At 66.4% G+C, this 15,461-nt stretch overlaps 1 protein-coding gene across 2 annotated transcripts; it reads left to right on the plus strand.

Annotated features, from left to right (window-relative positions):
• Positions 1 to 2,876: 2,876 nt before the first annotated feature.
• LOC123355557 (probable beta-D-xylosidase 7) lies at positions 2,877 to 13,873 on the plus strand. Of its 2 annotated transcripts, XM_044998162.1 has the most exons (15): positions 2,877 to 2,970; positions 3,695 to 3,870; positions 4,353 to 4,513; positions 4,727 to 4,886; positions 5,796 to 5,966; positions 7,180 to 7,271; positions 7,815 to 7,972; positions 8,457 to 8,560; positions 8,880 to 9,104; positions 10,595 to 10,680; positions 11,013 to 11,149; positions 11,643 to 11,732; positions 12,108 to 12,316; positions 12,701 to 12,907; positions 13,215 to 13,873. In XM_044998162.1, the coding sequence occupies exons 2-15, from the start codon at positions 3,724 to 3,726 to the stop codon at positions 13,500 to 13,502; spliced, it is 2,235 nt and encodes a 744-aa protein (XP_044854097.1). In that variant the 5' UTR covers positions 2,877 to 2,970; positions 3,695 to 3,723; the 3' UTR covers positions 13,503 to 13,873. The 2 variants fall into 2 exon arrangements, with proteins under 2 accessions (XP_044854097.1, XP_044854095.1); XM_044998160.1 differs by lacking the exon at positions 2,877 to 2,970 and having other exon boundaries at positions 3,215 to 3,870.
• Positions 13,874 to 15,461: the final 1,588 nt, after the last annotated feature.

The raw sequence follows: 15,461 nt of genomic DNA on the forward strand, positions 1-15,461 counted from the left end.
CCTGCTGAGCACTCTGGGGCTGGGAGGTGAGACACAGGCTGGCAGGGGTTGGCCGAGGGGCTCTGTGCCCTTGCCAGGTGAGGCTGCAGCACGAACAGGTATCCCCACCTCCCAGCCAGGGAAGGGCGGGCACCCAGCGGGCGAGGGATGTGCCCAGGTCACACAGGGAGGCAGCAGAGGAGCTGGGAAGAGAACCCAGGGGTCCTGACCCCCGCCCCCCAGTGGCCTGTTCTAAGCTCTTTCTGCCCCTCTGTCACAGTAGCACCGCGTCTCCGCTGAGCACGGGGCCAGGCATTGCCAGCAGGGCCCAGAGTCTGGGGCGGTTACAGCCCCATGGAGACGTCACAAAGCCACGAGGCGCTGCCTCACCCGGCTGCTGCTCACCCCGAAGGCAGGCACCAGAAACTGGGCCAGGCCCAGGCAAAGCCCAGGGCTGGGTCGTGTCAAGGCCTCTGCCCCTCAGTGAACGAGGCCCTGGGCTCAGGATTGGCATCTGCTGGGGTTGTGTGCGTGGCTGGGAGGGCAGGTGCACCACACGCAGCACACAGGGGTCCGGGGCCCAGTGAGCGGAGGGGCTGAGCCAGGCGCCCCTGGAAGGCAGGTGGTTTGGATCCTGGCACTGTGGTGTGTTCATGACCCCCAGCCGCCATCCACCCTCTCCAAAGCAGCTCTGCAGAGGTGATGCCGGGAGGCCACTTCCCCCACACGCACACAAAGAGGGAACCCCAGACCGTGCAGGAGTCAGAGCTGCACTGGGGCCTGGATCTGCTTTGGAAAGGCAAAGTTATGCTGCTGCTACCTCCTCCCTGGGTCTACACCCCCCAAACGGCCAGCGCAGCAATGACCCCGCCTTCCCAGGGAGGAGGGGCATGCTCAGGGGTTGGCGTGGGGCACCACTCTGGCTGGCACTGAAATGCTGACCCCAGAATTGCCATGTGCCAGCAGTCAAAATGCCCGTGCCTCCTGGCTCTCGCTCCCCATCCCAACGAGCTCTGTGTTCATGAGCACTGGGCTGCACACATGGGTATGTTGTTGTAGGGTTGCATATGAGAATCTGAGTGCAGATGCAAATGTGAATTTCCATGCAAGCAAAGCTTGTGCGGGAAGATTTTGTGGGTGCATTTCAAAGGCCTCTTATCCACTCCAGGGGGTTAGTTTCCTTGCCTTGGCAGCTGCTCGCCGGGCAGCTTTTTAATTATCCATGTGGATGGGGCTGGCTTCTTCAAGGGCACCTCTGAACCTCCAGGGCCTTGGTCATACTCAGCAGGGAGAGGTGAGAGCTGAGCGAGGGCAGGTGCTGCTGGCCAATCCAGACTATAGCGAGGCCTCTCAGGTCAGTGCCTGGTGAAGGAGCTAGGCCTGTGGGAAAAGCAGCCCCTTTACTCTCCCAGGTAAAAGCTGATCTCAAAAGAACCTAGCATTAAAATTAGCCTGCTAACGCTCTCTGGACTCAGCAAAAGAGGTTCTCCTATTTAAATTCCATTGCAGCATTAGCCACTTTGAAAAATGTTGCAGCCCATCTAGTTTGTTAGATTTCAGCTTGAAAATCTAATTGGCCCACTGGCAAATTCATAAACTAGCCCCACATCAACACTTATAGCTGTGGGTTATGCTTGGCATTTCTGACCTCATAGTGCGCTGTATCAGGACAGTGGCCTTTGCCTAGAATCCCACCACGTGCAGCAATTTCATCCCTATTATCATTAAGTAAATTGTAATGGGCTGCTTCTCCCCCGGTGGCTGGGCTGCAGGGGGTTGTGGCAAGGGAGAGGCTGAGCAAATGGGAAGCTGAAACAAAGTGTTGGCTGGTGGTGCTACCAGCTCCAGGGGGTTCACAGGGCACAGCCTGAGCCGGAGAGGATGCTGCTCCAGAGGCAGCGTCTGCTGTTACTATCCCGTCTACACGTGAGAAAGTTCACCCCCCTCTCCAGCCCAGCTCCCCAGCAGCTGTGAGCACTGCCAGATGTGAGTAACATCTGGCCACCAGTCAGCGCCCCGCAACCAGCTGATGTTGGATAGGGGAAGAAGGTAAATTGTAGGATGAGGGCTGTAGGGTGCTGGGGAGTTCACTGGGTCCACCCCAGCTTCCACGGGCTCTGATAAAAACGGCCCCCGAGCCTGGCGCAGGGGGACATGATACGCCAAGGGGGCGAGTGAGCACGGGAACCCCGCTCCCCATGGTGCCACCTGGAGGCTGAGTACCCAGGCATGCGCCCCGTCACACCAGCTGTGCCCAACCCAGCTGCTGCCAGGGGCTGAGATGTAAGTGCGCCCTGCCCTCTGCTGGCCTCGCCAGGCCAGTCCGGCTGGATCCCGGTACCGAGATGCCCAAGGCACGATGGCCGGTTCTCCTCTCCCCCGGCACAGGCAGGATGACCCCGCCGGGCTCAGGGCGCTCGCTCCAGGGTGAAAGGGGCGTGAGCCCAGAACCAGGCCGGGGCTCCCCCGTCCAGCTGGGGTTTCCGATCCAAGTGAGAAGTGCTGCCAGGACTCCTGCCCTGCCCTCGCCTGCCTGGCCCCTGAGAGCCGGCTCCAGCGGGCCTGGCCTCCTGGCCCTCCGCAGCAGGGATGGCGGGCACTGCACCCACAGCCCAGCCTGCTTGGGAAGGGGCGCCAGGCCTCAGTACGCACGGACACGGGTCTGGCCCCAGCCTGGCTCGGCTCAGCTCAGCCCCGGGGTCACCTCTCAGCCCCGCCTGCAGCCAGCGCAAGGCGCAGTCCTGGGGCATGATCCCGAGGAGCTGCGGGCAGGGCTGGGCTCTGCTGGGAACAGCAGCCTGGGGTGACCCGGCCCCCGGCCTTGCGAGGGCACCGCCAGGCTCGTCCCCGCGCTGCGGGGGTGTCCCGGATCCCCTCCGCGTAACGCTCCTCCCCAGCGCCGCCTCCCTCCGCCGGGCTTCCGGGAGCCCTCGTGATCCTCGCTCCGCAGCCACCATCGGACCGCAGCGCGCAGCGAGCCCCGCTCGGCCGGTGACTGACCCCGCGGGGCGGGGCGGGGAGCTGGGCACACGCCGGGGGGCGCTGGCGGGGCCCGGAGCTGGGAGCGCCCCGTGCGCCCGGGGCGAGCGCCGGTTCGCCTGCCCCCCTGCAGGGTCGGGCTCTGCCCCGCTGCACTGCGGGGAAGGGGGGGCTGCCAGGCGCCCCAGGCCTTCCCCAGTCACCCCCGTTCCAGGTCTCGGGGGCTGCGTCTAGCGGGGTTCCCCGGTCCCTGGCGGGGGGTTCCCCGCTCCTGCCAAGTGTGGTTAATTGACGGAGCCTGGGGGCTCCAGTTTGGGCGTGGCAGGCAGCTGTGCCACATCTGGTGCCATGGGTCTGGGGCAGCTGTGCCACATCTGGTGCCATGGGTCTGGGGCAGCTGTGCCACATCTGGTGCCATGGGTCTGGGGTTGTTATCGCAGCACCGACCTGGGACGCGCCCCAGGATCGTGGCCAGGCTGCCAGTAATTCACTCTGTTGCTGTGTGCGGGGCTGGGGGCCGGCCCCGCTGGTAAACGACATGTTTGAGGCTGGAGAGCTCCGGTGCAGCCTGTGGGAAGCCCCAGACGGATTTATGGGGATCCCTCCGAGTGAGGAACCTGGTCCGGGGGCGCTCAGCCTCGCTGGAACCAGCTGCGAGTCCAGCCCCCGCCCCAGCTGTGCCCGGGCCCTGGGCTGGTGCTGTCAGGTGCTATGGATGGATGTGTTCTCTCCTCAGCCGGTGCTCTGTGCTGGATCCTGAGCGCCATGTGCTGGCTCGGTGCTGTGGTCCTGCTGCTCTGGGCAGGGCTGGGCCTGGCCCAGGACTACCCATTCCGGGACCCCACCCTGCCCTGGGAGCAGCGGCTGGACGACCTCATCGGGCGGCTCACCCTGGGGGAGCTGGTGCTGCAGGTATGGAGAGGGTCTCTGCAGCCAGAACAGCAACGCACTGACCACTGCATCCCCTCTGTGGGGCGGCGACAGCCTCTGCCCTCCCCGTGGGGGGTGGGTGAGACAAGGGCAGCATCCCTGGGGCCTCGGCGTACCACTGGGGGAGTCTGGGCCTGGCAGGGCACCCTATAAAGACCCTCGGTCCGAGGGGAGGGAGCTGGGAGGGAGCCCAGTGGGGTGGGGTGTCTGAATTGGAGCGGGTGGGTCAAGCTGGGTGCCCCTGGAATCTCCCATCCCACAGATCCCCCCAGATGGTGCCTCCCCAGCCCTGTCCATGTCTCCTGCTGGGAGGGAGAATGAGAGCTGGCATGGAGGAGCTGAGCGTGCGGCTGCCCCACCTCTCTGCAGGGCCAGGCCGGGCGAACGAGGGAGCCGCTTGGCAGAGTGCCCAGCCTCATGTGTCCCTCAGTGCCCTGCTTCACCTGGGGGGGTCTGCCCCACAGATGGCGAGAGGTGGCGCTAAGTACAACGGGCCAGCGCCCCCCATTGAGCGGCTGGGGATCAAGCCCTACAACTGGAACACCGAGTGCCTGAGGGGGGATGGGGAAGCCCCCGGCTGGGCCACGGCTTTCCCCCAAGCGCTGGGCTTGGCGGCCTCCTTCAGGTACTGTCTGAACAGGGGGGGCCTCCGTGCTGCCATGTCCCCCCAGGCCGTGCTGGGGCCTAGACCAGCGCAGGCTCTGTGCCTGGGCATGTGCCTGCCCCAGCTCTGCCCAGGGCAGGGGCAGCTGCTGTGGCACTGAGGGGACCTGTGCCATCTCTGGGCACAGCCCCGGCTCATCCCCCGATGCTTCAGCTGCTCTCCCCTCCCCCACAGCCCCGAGCTCATCCACCGCGTGGCCAATGCCACTGCCACGGAAGTGAGAGCCAAGCACAACTACTTCATGTCCACGGGCAGCTACGGCGACCACACAGGCCTCAGCTGCTTCAGCCCAGTGCTGAACATCATGAGACACCCGCTGTGGGGCAGGAACCAGGTAACAGCTGGACCGGGACTGGGGTGGGGGAGGGGGAGCCCAGGGCTGGAATAGCAGGGGGCTGTGGGTCGGGACTGAGGGGCACCGGCAGAGCTGGGGTGGGAGGACGGGGAGAGCAGGGGCTCTAGGTGGGACTGAGGGGCACCGGCAGAGCTGGGGTGGGAGGATGGGGAGAGCAGGGGCTCTAGGTGGGACTGAGGGGCACCGGCAGAGCTGGGGTGGGAGGACGGGGAGAGCAGGGGGCTGTGGGTTGGGACTGAGGGGCACCGGTAGAGCTGTGGTGGGGGGAGCCCAGGGCTGGAGAGCAGGGGGCTGTGGGTCGGGACTGAGGGGCACCGGCAGAGCTGGGGTGGGAGGATGGGGAGAGCAGGGGGCTGTGGGTCAGGACTGAGGGGCACCGGCGGAGCTGGGGTGGGAGGACGGGGAGAGCGGGGGCTCTAGGTGGGACTGAGGGGCACCGGCAGAGCTGGGGTGGGAGGACGGGGAGAGCAGGGGCTCTAGGTGGGACTGAGGGGCACCGGCAGAGCGGTGTGTGCCCTGGAATCCTCTCCCAACACACCCCGCACTTTCTCCCTGCCTGAATCCAGATGTGTTAGGGCCCCTCTGGCAGACCCTGCAAGCTCCCTCCCTCTCCCCCGTGGCTTGTGGCCCCTTGGTCTCTGTGCTAAGGCTGCCCTGATCGCCCCTGGCACTAATGTGTCTGAGAAGTGGGCCCACGAGGGACTGCAGAGCGCCCCCCCCCCCCCGCTCTCCCCCAGGTCCCCAGGCGGCGGCTGCCCCAGGACTGTTTGGAAGGGCAGGCGGGGAATTGGCAGCCGGGGGGAGCAGGGGTTGCATCCCCACAGCCAGCGCCCCAGCAGCAGCAGGGGGGGAGGGGGCGGCAGCAGCAACGTGTGTGTCTGTCCTCAGGAGACGTACGGCGAAGACCCGTTCCTGAGCGCAGAGCTGGCCGTGGCATTCGTGCAGGGGCTGCAGGGCGACCACCCCCGTTACGTCAAGGCCAGCGCCGGCTGCAAGCACTTCAGCGTGCACGGGGGCCCCGAGAACGTGCCCGTCTCCAGGCTCAGCTTTGATGCCAAGGTGAGTGCGACGCTCCCTGGCGATACGCAGGGCGGTGAGGGACCCTTAGCGCGAGGGTCTGGTCTGTGCCTGCTGGGGGTCAGCTCCCCCACTCCACTGGCCACAAGCGCTGCCCCACAGGCCACGCTGGCTGATTACACGCTAGCAATAGGCCCACTCCAGCCACTGGACGCGTGCAATAGTCACAGGTTTGCAGCTCCCAAAGGAGCAGGCCAGTTCCACCTCCGAGCCCTGGGCAGTGAGAACAAGGGAACGTACGTTTAACACAGCCCAGAGATTGGAGTGAGCAAGCTGAGTGATGGAAACCAGCTCAGATAAACTCGTCACACACACGCTAGAGCAGGCCTGGGGTGGGGGGAGTCTCCATCCCTGGTCAGTTTCACATCCACGTGGGAAGTTTGTCTGAAGATCTGCCCCAGGAACGATTGTAGGGCAGGTCTCTGGCCGGCGCAGTACAGGGGCCTGTCTGGAGCCCAGTGCTCCCTTCTGGCCCTGGGATCTCTGAAGGTGTGAAGAACCCAGGCTTGTTGAACCAGCTCCTTTTCTGCCTGATAGAGCAATGCTCACCCACCATCCTTCCAGGCTTGGCTGTGATCTTCGTTCAGGAGACGAGTCACGCTGTCAGCTTGCCTGCTAGGCGAAAGTTTCTGTGCGTTTCCTTGCGGTACCTGATATACCAGCCTAATCCTTTGATCTTAGTCATAAGCAGCGCCCCCGCCACTCCTGGCTGATTTTTTTTTTCCTGTAGGTTTTTTCTCCTGGAGATTTCACAATCCTACACCTGGTGCCTGGCTTGGCGTGCACATAGGCATCCATTGTAAGACCTACGATGCACAATACGCGTGTGACCAGACAGATAGATGAGCCTCTGTCACCCCCTGCCTGCCAGGAACCTGGCTGAGGTGTGTCACCTCCTGGTGATCTGCCTTATCTTCAGAACATATTTTTCAGTGTAGATACAGAACGCCTGAAGTATGACCCGTACACACATTTACAACCAGTGGGAGAGACCTCACGTGCCACCCTTGGGTGCATATGTCTGGCCTAGGGCATCCCTGTACGATTCTGTGGTGTCTCTGTGCTCTCTGCCAGTTGGCACCGAGAGATTCCTGGGTCCCGGTGAGCTCTGCCGGGGCTGATGTTGGGGGCCACGGGGTGGGGGTGGGGTCTGCGCCAGGCTCGCGGCCCTGACCGAGTGCTCTGCGTCCTGCAGGTGCAAGAGCGGGACTGGAGAATGACCTTCCTGCCCCAGTTCCAGGCCTGTGTGCACGCTGGCTCCTACAGCGTCATGTGCAGCTACAACAGGTACCGGGCAAGGCAGGCCTGCGGCCGGACAGGCACCGAGACGGGGCATGCGGCTGGGGGGCTGTGCATGGGGCAGGGGTCTCTGCCTGCTGCAGGCCGCTCCTTGCCCGTGCTCAGCATTAGCTTCTCCTGGGGGCGACGAGGGCTGTTCTCACACACACCCCTCTGCCCTGGAAGCGGGCCTGAACGCACCGCAGCTGTACAGCTTTCGAGCTGAGCAGGGTTGGCTCTGTTTGGGATTTGGGTGGAGTCCCCAAGTGGCTCAGGAGGAGGCGCTATTCCACCCACGTCTCTGTTGAGCCAGTGCCCCTGCACGCATCTCATGGCAGTTCCGGGGGAGTCAGGGCGGGAGCCCCGTGGCCTGGGGTTCCCAGGTGGGCAGTTACAGTCTGCTGAAGTAAATCCCCCTGCAATTCCAACTGAGTGCAGCATTGTCCTTCACTTCCTGTCCCAAACTGCCAGGCACTGTTAAACAGCTGCCGTGCCCCACCCCAGAGGTGGCTGCATTCGGCATTGCAATAACTGCCAGACCCAACCCGGCAGGATCAACGGCGTGCCCGCCTGCGCCAACAAGAAGCTGCTGACAGACATCCTGCGGGCAGAGTGGGGCTTCCAGGGCTACGTGGTGAGCGACGAGGGGGCCGTGGAGCTGATCATGCTGGCCCATCGCTACACACACAGCTTCCTGGAGACGGCCATCGGTGAGCGTGGATGCACACGGCCCAGGAGCCTGGCCCCGCTTGGCCGAGAGCTGCCTGGGCTGGGAGCAGGGCAGGGCCCAGCTGCTGCTGGTACTACTAGAGCAGAACTGGCATCTGAGGGCAGGGGCATAGTCAGTGGTGGGGTGTCGGAGGTGGGGGAGGGAGAAGGTTGGGCACTGGTTTGATGGTCAGGACTCCTGGGTTCTATTCCCAGGTCCGCCACTGACCTGCTGCATGACCCTGGGCAAGTCACACACACGCCTGTGCCTCAGTTTCCCCTCTGAACAACCCCTCCTGCTCCCCTTCCCAAGGGCCCATGAGGCCTAGTTAACAAGGGCGCTGGAGCCTCAGTTCAAGAGCTGAGCTCACTGCCTCCAGCCTGGCAGGCACAGAGGCTACTTGGTTGGGTTGGGGGGAGGAAAGGGAGGGCAGAGGCTGAGCCCAGAGGTAACACACTGTTTCCTGTCTCTCCGCCATGCTGCAGCCTCGGTGAACGCTGGCTGCAACCTGGAGCTGTCCTTCAGCCTGACGGAGAACGTCTTCATGAGCATCAGCGAGGCTGTGGCCAAGGGCAACATCACGCTGGAGGTGAGAGCCTCTGGGGCAGCGTGGATGGGACGCCCCCCGCCCTTGTGGGGTGACAATACCGGAGCAGGGCAGGGGGCCGGCAAGCTCATCACTAGGGCCCCGGGCCCCAGGGCATGGACTTGCTTGGGCTGGGTCACCCTGCTTAGGCTGGGGGAGCACTGGGTGTACCTGGGACTGGCGGGAGAGTGGATATGGGATGAGAGCTTGAGCCAGCCCCTGCGCCGGTGTGACTGGGATGTGGGGCTGCAGCGGCCCCCCCCCAGATCGGCGCTCCGGCTGCCCCCTAGCCGGTGTAACGGGCTCTCGCTGCCCTTTGCAGACGGTGAGGGCCCGGGTCCGGCCACTCTTCTACACACGCCTGCGGCTGGGGGAGTTCGACCCCCCTGCCATGAACCCCTACAGCGCCCTCGACCTGAGCGCCGTGCAGAGCCCCGCCCACAGGAGCCTCGCCGTGGAGGCTGCCATCAAGAGCTTTGTGCTGCTGAAGAACGAGAGGGGGATGCTGCCCCTCAGCGCCCAGGCCCTGGCCGGCAAGCGCATCGCGGTGAGTGTCCCGCTCGGGGCTGGGGTGGGGGGATCCTCTGGGGCCGTGGTGGCTGGGAGGCCACGGGGGACCCCAGGCTGGGACTTCCTGGCTCGCATGCCCCAGGGGTGCTGACCACCCGGCAGAGCACACGGGCCCTGGCATCCTCAGTCACTGCGTGCCCTGCCCCAGACCTGCCCCAGAGAACCGCGGCCGCACTGGGGCTCCCTGCCCCACACCGGGCACCTCGGCTGGGGACTGCGTGACAGCCTGCCAGGGGCAGACAAACCCCCCTGGACAAACCCCCCTGGAGCAAGCTGCAGCCCCCCACCCTTCAGTACCAAAGGGTGCCCTGTGCAGACTGCGGGTCCTGGCAGGCACTGGAGCCTGGCCCATGACAGCAAGAGGGAGCAAGGTGTGGTGGGGCCTGGGGACCGGGGGGACACTGCACGGTGGGGGGGCACTGCACGGGGGTGCTTGGGGCTGGCGCTGCTTGATGGGGGGCAGTGGGCGCTGCATGGGGGGGTGGGCGCTGCTTTATGGGGGGCAGTGAGCGCTACATGGGGGGTGGGCACTGCTCAGTGGGGCCTGGGGACGGAGGGACACTGCACGGGGGGGGCACTGCACGGGGGTGCTTGGGGCTGGCGCTGCTTGATGGGGGGCAGTGGGCGCTGCATGGGGGGGTGGGCGCTGCTTTATGGGGGGCAGTGAGCGCTACATGGGGGGTGAGCACTGCTCAGTGGGGCCTGGGGACGGAGGGACACTGCACGGGGGGGGGCACTGCATGGGGGGGCTTGGGGGCGGGCGCTGCTCAATGGGGGGCAGTGGGCGCTGCATGGGGGGTGGACGCTGCTCGATGGGCGGGCACTGCTCAGTGGGACCTGGGGATGGAGGGACACTGCACGGTGGGGGGGCACTGCTCGATAGGGGGCAGTGGGCGCTGCATGGGGGGTGGACGCTGCTCGATGGGTGGGCGCTGTTCAGTGGGACCTGGGGGCCTGGACGGAGGCTGCACAGCGAGCGGGGGCACTGCACAGGTGCGCTTGGGGTGGGTGCTGCTCGATGGGGGGTGGGCACTGCTCAGTGGGGCCTGGGGACGGAGGGACACTGCACGGTGGGGGGCACTGCACAGGGGGGTTTGGAGTGGGTGCTGCTCGATCGGGGGCAGTGGGCGCTGCATGGGGGGGTGGGCACTGCTCAGTGGGGCCTGGGGACGGAGGGACACTGCACGGGGGGGGCAGTGCACAGGTGCGCTTGGGGTGGGCGCTGCTCGATGGGGCTCAGAGACGGCAGGCGCTGCATGGGGGTGGGGGGCAGCACGGCAGGCCCTCCCCCAGAGAAAGGCTCAAAGCTGCCAGGGGCTGCATTAGGCCAGCGCTTGCCCCACACAGCTCATTCCATGGCCCCCCCGGCCCTCCTCCCCCTGGCTTCTGTGCGCCACCTGGGCCCTGGGGCTGCCAGGGTGGAGCGGCGGCTCCTGTCCCACCCTCGGCTGTTTCCCCTCCTCGCAGGTGGTTGGTCCCTTTGCCGACAACCCCAGGGTGCTGTTTGGGGACTACGCACCCATCCCGGACCCCCAGTACATCTACACCCCCAGGTAGGGCAAGAGCAACCCCCCTCCCATCGGTTACTGGGACCCCCCAACCCCGGAGCTCAGGCTCCATCCGTCAGCTGGCCGGGGAGGCATTTCTCTGCTCTGCGGGCTGGGCACATGGCACCGCTTGGTTCCTGGTCCGAGCCGGGCAACCCGCAGGGCAAAGGGGCATCGGTGGGACTCCCCCATTCCCACCTGCTGCAGAATTGCCCATTGGTTCCACTCGGCCCTGCCAGGGGGGCGGATTCTCCATCTAGAGGGGGGTGCCCGGGTGCCGTGGCAACGGCCCCTGTATCAGCGACATAGCTCATGGCAGGCTGGTCCCCCCGGTGCAGGAGGGGCCTGGAGACCCTGCCGGCCAACGTCAGCTTCGCCGCAGGCTGCAGCGAGCCCAGGTGCCTGCTCTACTCGCCGCGCGAGGTGGAGGAGGCGGTCTGGGCAGCCGACGTCGTCGTGGTGTGCCTGGGCACAGGTACGGGGGGCCAGGGCAGGCTGGGGGGGCAGCAGGGTCCCCGGGCGGTGATGGGTGACCTGGTCTGGATCTGAGGGAGTGGGCTCAGCCGCTCTGGCATTTGCCTTCCTCCCCCCGCCACCATCCGCAAGAGGCTGTGGCAGAGCCTGGCATGGGGGCAGTGCTGGGCCTGCGGACCCAGGGCTCAGGCTGCTGGTTGTGTGACGCGCCTCCCACCAAGACAGCCCGCGAGTGCCCAAGGCGGGTAGGGCCCAGGGCCCCCTGCCGGGCTGCCTGCTCCCCAAAGGGTGCAGCATGGGCTCCTCCTCAGCATGGCAACTGCCACAATTCCACGCTCCGCCAGGAGCCCTGCCGGCCTCGTGGCGCCCTCGGCCAGGGGGTCCAGGATGCTCCCCCCACATCATGTCCCCGCCGGGTCAGGGGTGGAGATGAGGCACATGCACTGCACGGGCAGGGGCATCACAACTGACTGGCGCTGGCTCTTCCTGCTCAGGGACTGACCTGGAGACAGAGGCGAAAGACCGATGGGACCTGTCCCTGCCCGGGCGCCAGCAGGAGCTGCTGCAGGATGCCGTGGCCTGGGGTGAGGTGGTTTGGGGCACACTCGCACCCTGGGGCCTGCAGGGGGTGGGAATCTGGGCACCCGTGAGGAGCTGCCAGGGGGCCGGATGTGTGGGCACAGCCCCCCCTGAGGCTGAGCCCAGCCCACCCTCGGGGGGGCCCCTCTCCCCATTGCCCCTGCGCGTGGATGGCCCAGAGACCACAGTGATGGGCTCCCACGGAAGAGCCCAGCGGGACAGAGAGTTGGGGTATTCAGAGCATCACCAACCTCGGTCGGCCTGGTCTAGGGGTGAGACCCCAGTACGCGCTGCCCCACGGGCTTCCCGGGGTGCTGTCGTCCCCCAAGCTGCCATGCCAAGGGGACGGGCTCTGGACTGACCTGGCCTGTCCCTTCCAGCCATCGGGCGCCCTGTCATCCTGCTGCTGTTCAACGCGGGGCCGCTGGACGTGGGCTGGGCCCAGGCCCACCACGGAGTAGGCGCCATCCTGGCGTGCTTCTTCCCAGCGCAGGCCGCGGGCATCGCCATCGTCAAAGTGCTGCTGGGGGAAGAGGGGGCCAGCCCGGCGGGCAGGCTCCCGGCCACCTGGCCAGCTGGCATGGACCAGGTAAGGCCCAGGGGCACTGGTGCTGGGGGCTTGGAAATCTGCTGGGTGCCCAGTGGGGGACGCCAGCTGCCCTGGCATGGTGACGCTCGATCCAGGAAGCACCTGACCTTTCTCCCAGCCCCACGGCACCTCCCTTGCGACTGCAGAGCCCAGCCCCCCGCACAGCCCCAGCCCCACAGGACAGGGCTGTAAGCTCTGCCTCCCACTCCCAGGGTTGGCACGGCCCTGCAGCTGTGGCCATCCCTCCATGGGCCCATAGCCTGTGTGGCCCTGGACCCCCAGCTCCCCCACCCATTCCTGAGGCCAGCTTGGCACCGTGGCCCCCTCCATGCCCGCGTGGCACCATAGCCTGTGGCTGACGTCTTCCCTCCCTTGTGGCTGCAGGTGCCAGCCATGGAGAATTACACCATGGAGGGGCGCACGTACCGGTACTATGGGCCAAGGGCCCCACTCTACCCCTTCGGCTACGGACTGTCCTACACCACCTTCCACTACCGGGACCTGGCCTTGAGCCCCACGGCGCTGCCCCTCTGCGCCAACCTCAGCGTCTCCGTGGTGGTGGAGAACACTGGGCAGAGGGATGGTGAAGAGGTGAGAGCGCTCCCTGCCCCGGGTGCGGGGCGTGGGGGGAATGGGGTTGTCATGTGGGCCCTGTGCCAGGCCGGCACTTAGCTCCGATGGCTCCTCCCCTGTGGGGCCGGGGCGGTCAGGAGAGGTGGTGTTCTGCTGACGCCTGTGGCATTGGGGTGAGGCAGTGCCGTCGTCTCAGGTTGTCCCTGAGGGGTGACGCTGCCCAGGGAGAAGCAGCACCTGGCAGGACCCCTCGGTCCCTGCTGGCCTTGCCCTGGGTGCTTGGCTCCCCGTTGCTGTTCCTAGTCCACCGCTCCCCTCCCTGCAGGTGGTGCAGCTGTACCTGCGTTGGGCACAGCCCTCCGTGCCGGTGCCCCGCTGGCAGCTGGTTGGATTCCGCCGGGTGCCCATTGCCGCAGGCCGGGCGGCGAAGCTGCTGTTCCTGGTGACCTACGGGCAGCGCGCCGTCTGGGCCGAGCAGTGGCAGCTGGAGCCGGGCGCCTTCACGCTCTTTGTGGGCGGGCAGCAGCCAGGCCAGGAGACACGTGCCAGCTCCGAGGTCCTGCGGGCAGAATTCACTGTGACCGGCACCACCCGACCCCTGAGCCGCTGCTAGGGACAGGCACAGTTCCTGGGGCATTGGAATGGGTACTGCGGGGGGCTAGGATGGGGCCATATGCGTTGGGATTGGGATCTGGCCCAGCACCCAGCTGGCTGTACCAGGAAGCGGGGGCACATGGCTGTCTCTATCGGGGTTGGGAGGGCCGGCCCGGTACCTGGCTGGCTGTATTGGGGGGACCGGCCTGGCACTTGGCTGGCTGTATTTGGGGGGCCGTCCCAGCACCTGGCTGGCTGTACGGGGGGGACCAGCCTGGCACTTGGCTGGCTGTATTTGGGGGGCCATCCCGGCACCTGGCTGGCTGTATGGGGGACAATGGGAGCTCATTCACTCGATGCACAATAAACTTTGCCCAGTGTTGACTCCTATGGAAGCTGCAGCTGGAAATGGGGGTGCTGAGGGACTGGGCTCCCCCATCTTTCTCCGCCAGCCCCTGCCGGGGCCTGGCAGCGCTGTCCCCCACCTGCAGCCACGCACTGCAGGCCAGCAGGGGGCGCTGGAGCCATGGCAGGGGTTGGAGGGGGTCCTGGCGGGATTGCATGGGCCATGTGGCCACACACTCTGGTGAGCACTGAGCCCACCTGGGTGCTGGTCGAACCCCTGCTGTGTAGGAGCCTCCCCCAGACCAGAGGGGTGCTTCTCAGACAGGCCCCTGACCCCCCAGCAACAGCACCCCCAAGGGGGCCACGTCTCCCCCACTGTGCCCAGGCGACAGGAGCGGCACAAATCTCCTGGCACTGGGGTGGGACGTGCCCACCTGCCCTGCCCCCAGGCACCCTCCTCCCAGCTGTCATGCCCCCCTTTCTCCGCTGGGTGGCTCCCCCCTTCCTTACAGCCCAGCCAGGCTCTGGCCAAGTGCAGGGAGGGGCTGCGAACTGGGGCAGAGCAGGGCAAGTACCAGCCCTGGGCTCGCCCCTGCCAGGGGCATTGCTCCGTCTGGGCCGGTCTCTCCAGCGCCCTTCCCCGTGGGCTCTGCCTGGATCGCTGAGCTCTCGCAGCACCAGTGACCCCCAGACTCCACCGCAGACAGGGCAGCCCAGGCACAGAGAGTGACTCACCGATGGGCACACAGCCAGGCTGGAGCTGTGCCCAGCGAGCGACCCTGCTGTGGACGCTGCCCTGGGGCAGGAGCTTGGCCGAGCAGGCAGCCCTGCCACCTCCCAGCCCAACGGCTATGGGTCGGCCAGGGCCCTGCTGCCGCAGGTGCCACCTGTCAGGAGAGACCTGGAGCCCAGCTCCCTCCCCCCAGCCTGGCACAGGAGGGCATGATCCCAGCCCACATCCCCTCCCCTCCGGCAGGCTGCAGGGACCAAGCCGTTTCCTGCTGAGCCCAGTCCTGCTGTGGGGCCCGTGCGTCCGCCAGGGGCAGCTTGGTTTCCAGACAGCACTTGCTCCTGGTCCAACGGGATTCAGCAGGGCCGTCTGTGCCGTTGTGCCCGGGCCATGCTGGCTTAGGGGTGAGTGGGGCAGGAGCAGTTCCCCTGGGCAGCCCCCGCCTGTCTGGCTGAATAGAGGCGGGGGCTGGCTGGCTCAGGGACGGGGCTAGGCGCTGTTCCTGCCTGGGCAAGCCCTGCAGGCCCGCCCAGGGCAGGGGGAGCCAAGGGCTGGCAGCAGTGCCCCGTATGAAATGAGTTACCAAGCTCAGTCCGGCGCCAGGGGACGGGGATGGACACGGGAGCCGTGCTGGGGGGAGGGGGACAGTGCAGGGGGAGGATGGAGGATGTGTGGGGGGAGGGGGATGACAAACCCTGCTGGCTCTCCCCCGTCCGCCTGGCAGCATGTACCCCACACACACACAATGGGCAGGAAGGGACCGGGAGTCCCGCAGCTGCCTGAGGTCAGCAAGCCCCAGCAGGAAGGGGCGGCCCTGGGACTAGAGCAGGCCGTGGAAAGGGCCCAGGCCGGAACGCAGTCACTGGCCACGTGCACCTCCCCAGAGCTGGGGAGCACGGGAGG

Source organism: Mauremys mutica, chromosome 23, assembly GCF_020497125.1.
Source record: "Mauremys mutica isolate MM-2020 ecotype Southern chromosome 23, ASM2049712v1, whole genome shotgun sequence".
NCBI classification, from domain to species: Eukaryota; Metazoa; Chordata; order Testudines; family Geoemydidae; genus Mauremys; species Mauremys mutica.

Excerpts from the sequence above, each read along its gene's own strand:
- LOC123355557 (XM_044998160.1), top strand. The coding sequence starts at position 3,670 with ATGGATGGATGTGTTCTCTCCTCAGCCGGTGCTCTGTGCTGGATCCTG. Across the intron at positions 5,967-7,179 it reads GGCTCAGCTTTGATGCCAAG|GTGCAAGAGCGGGACTGGAG; the intron begins GTGAGTGCGACG and ends TGCGTCCTGCAG. Across the intron at positions 12,908-13,214 it reads GGCAGAGGGATGGTGAAGAG|GTGGTGCAGCTGTACCTGCG; the intron begins GTGAGAGCGCTC and ends CCCTCCCTGCAG.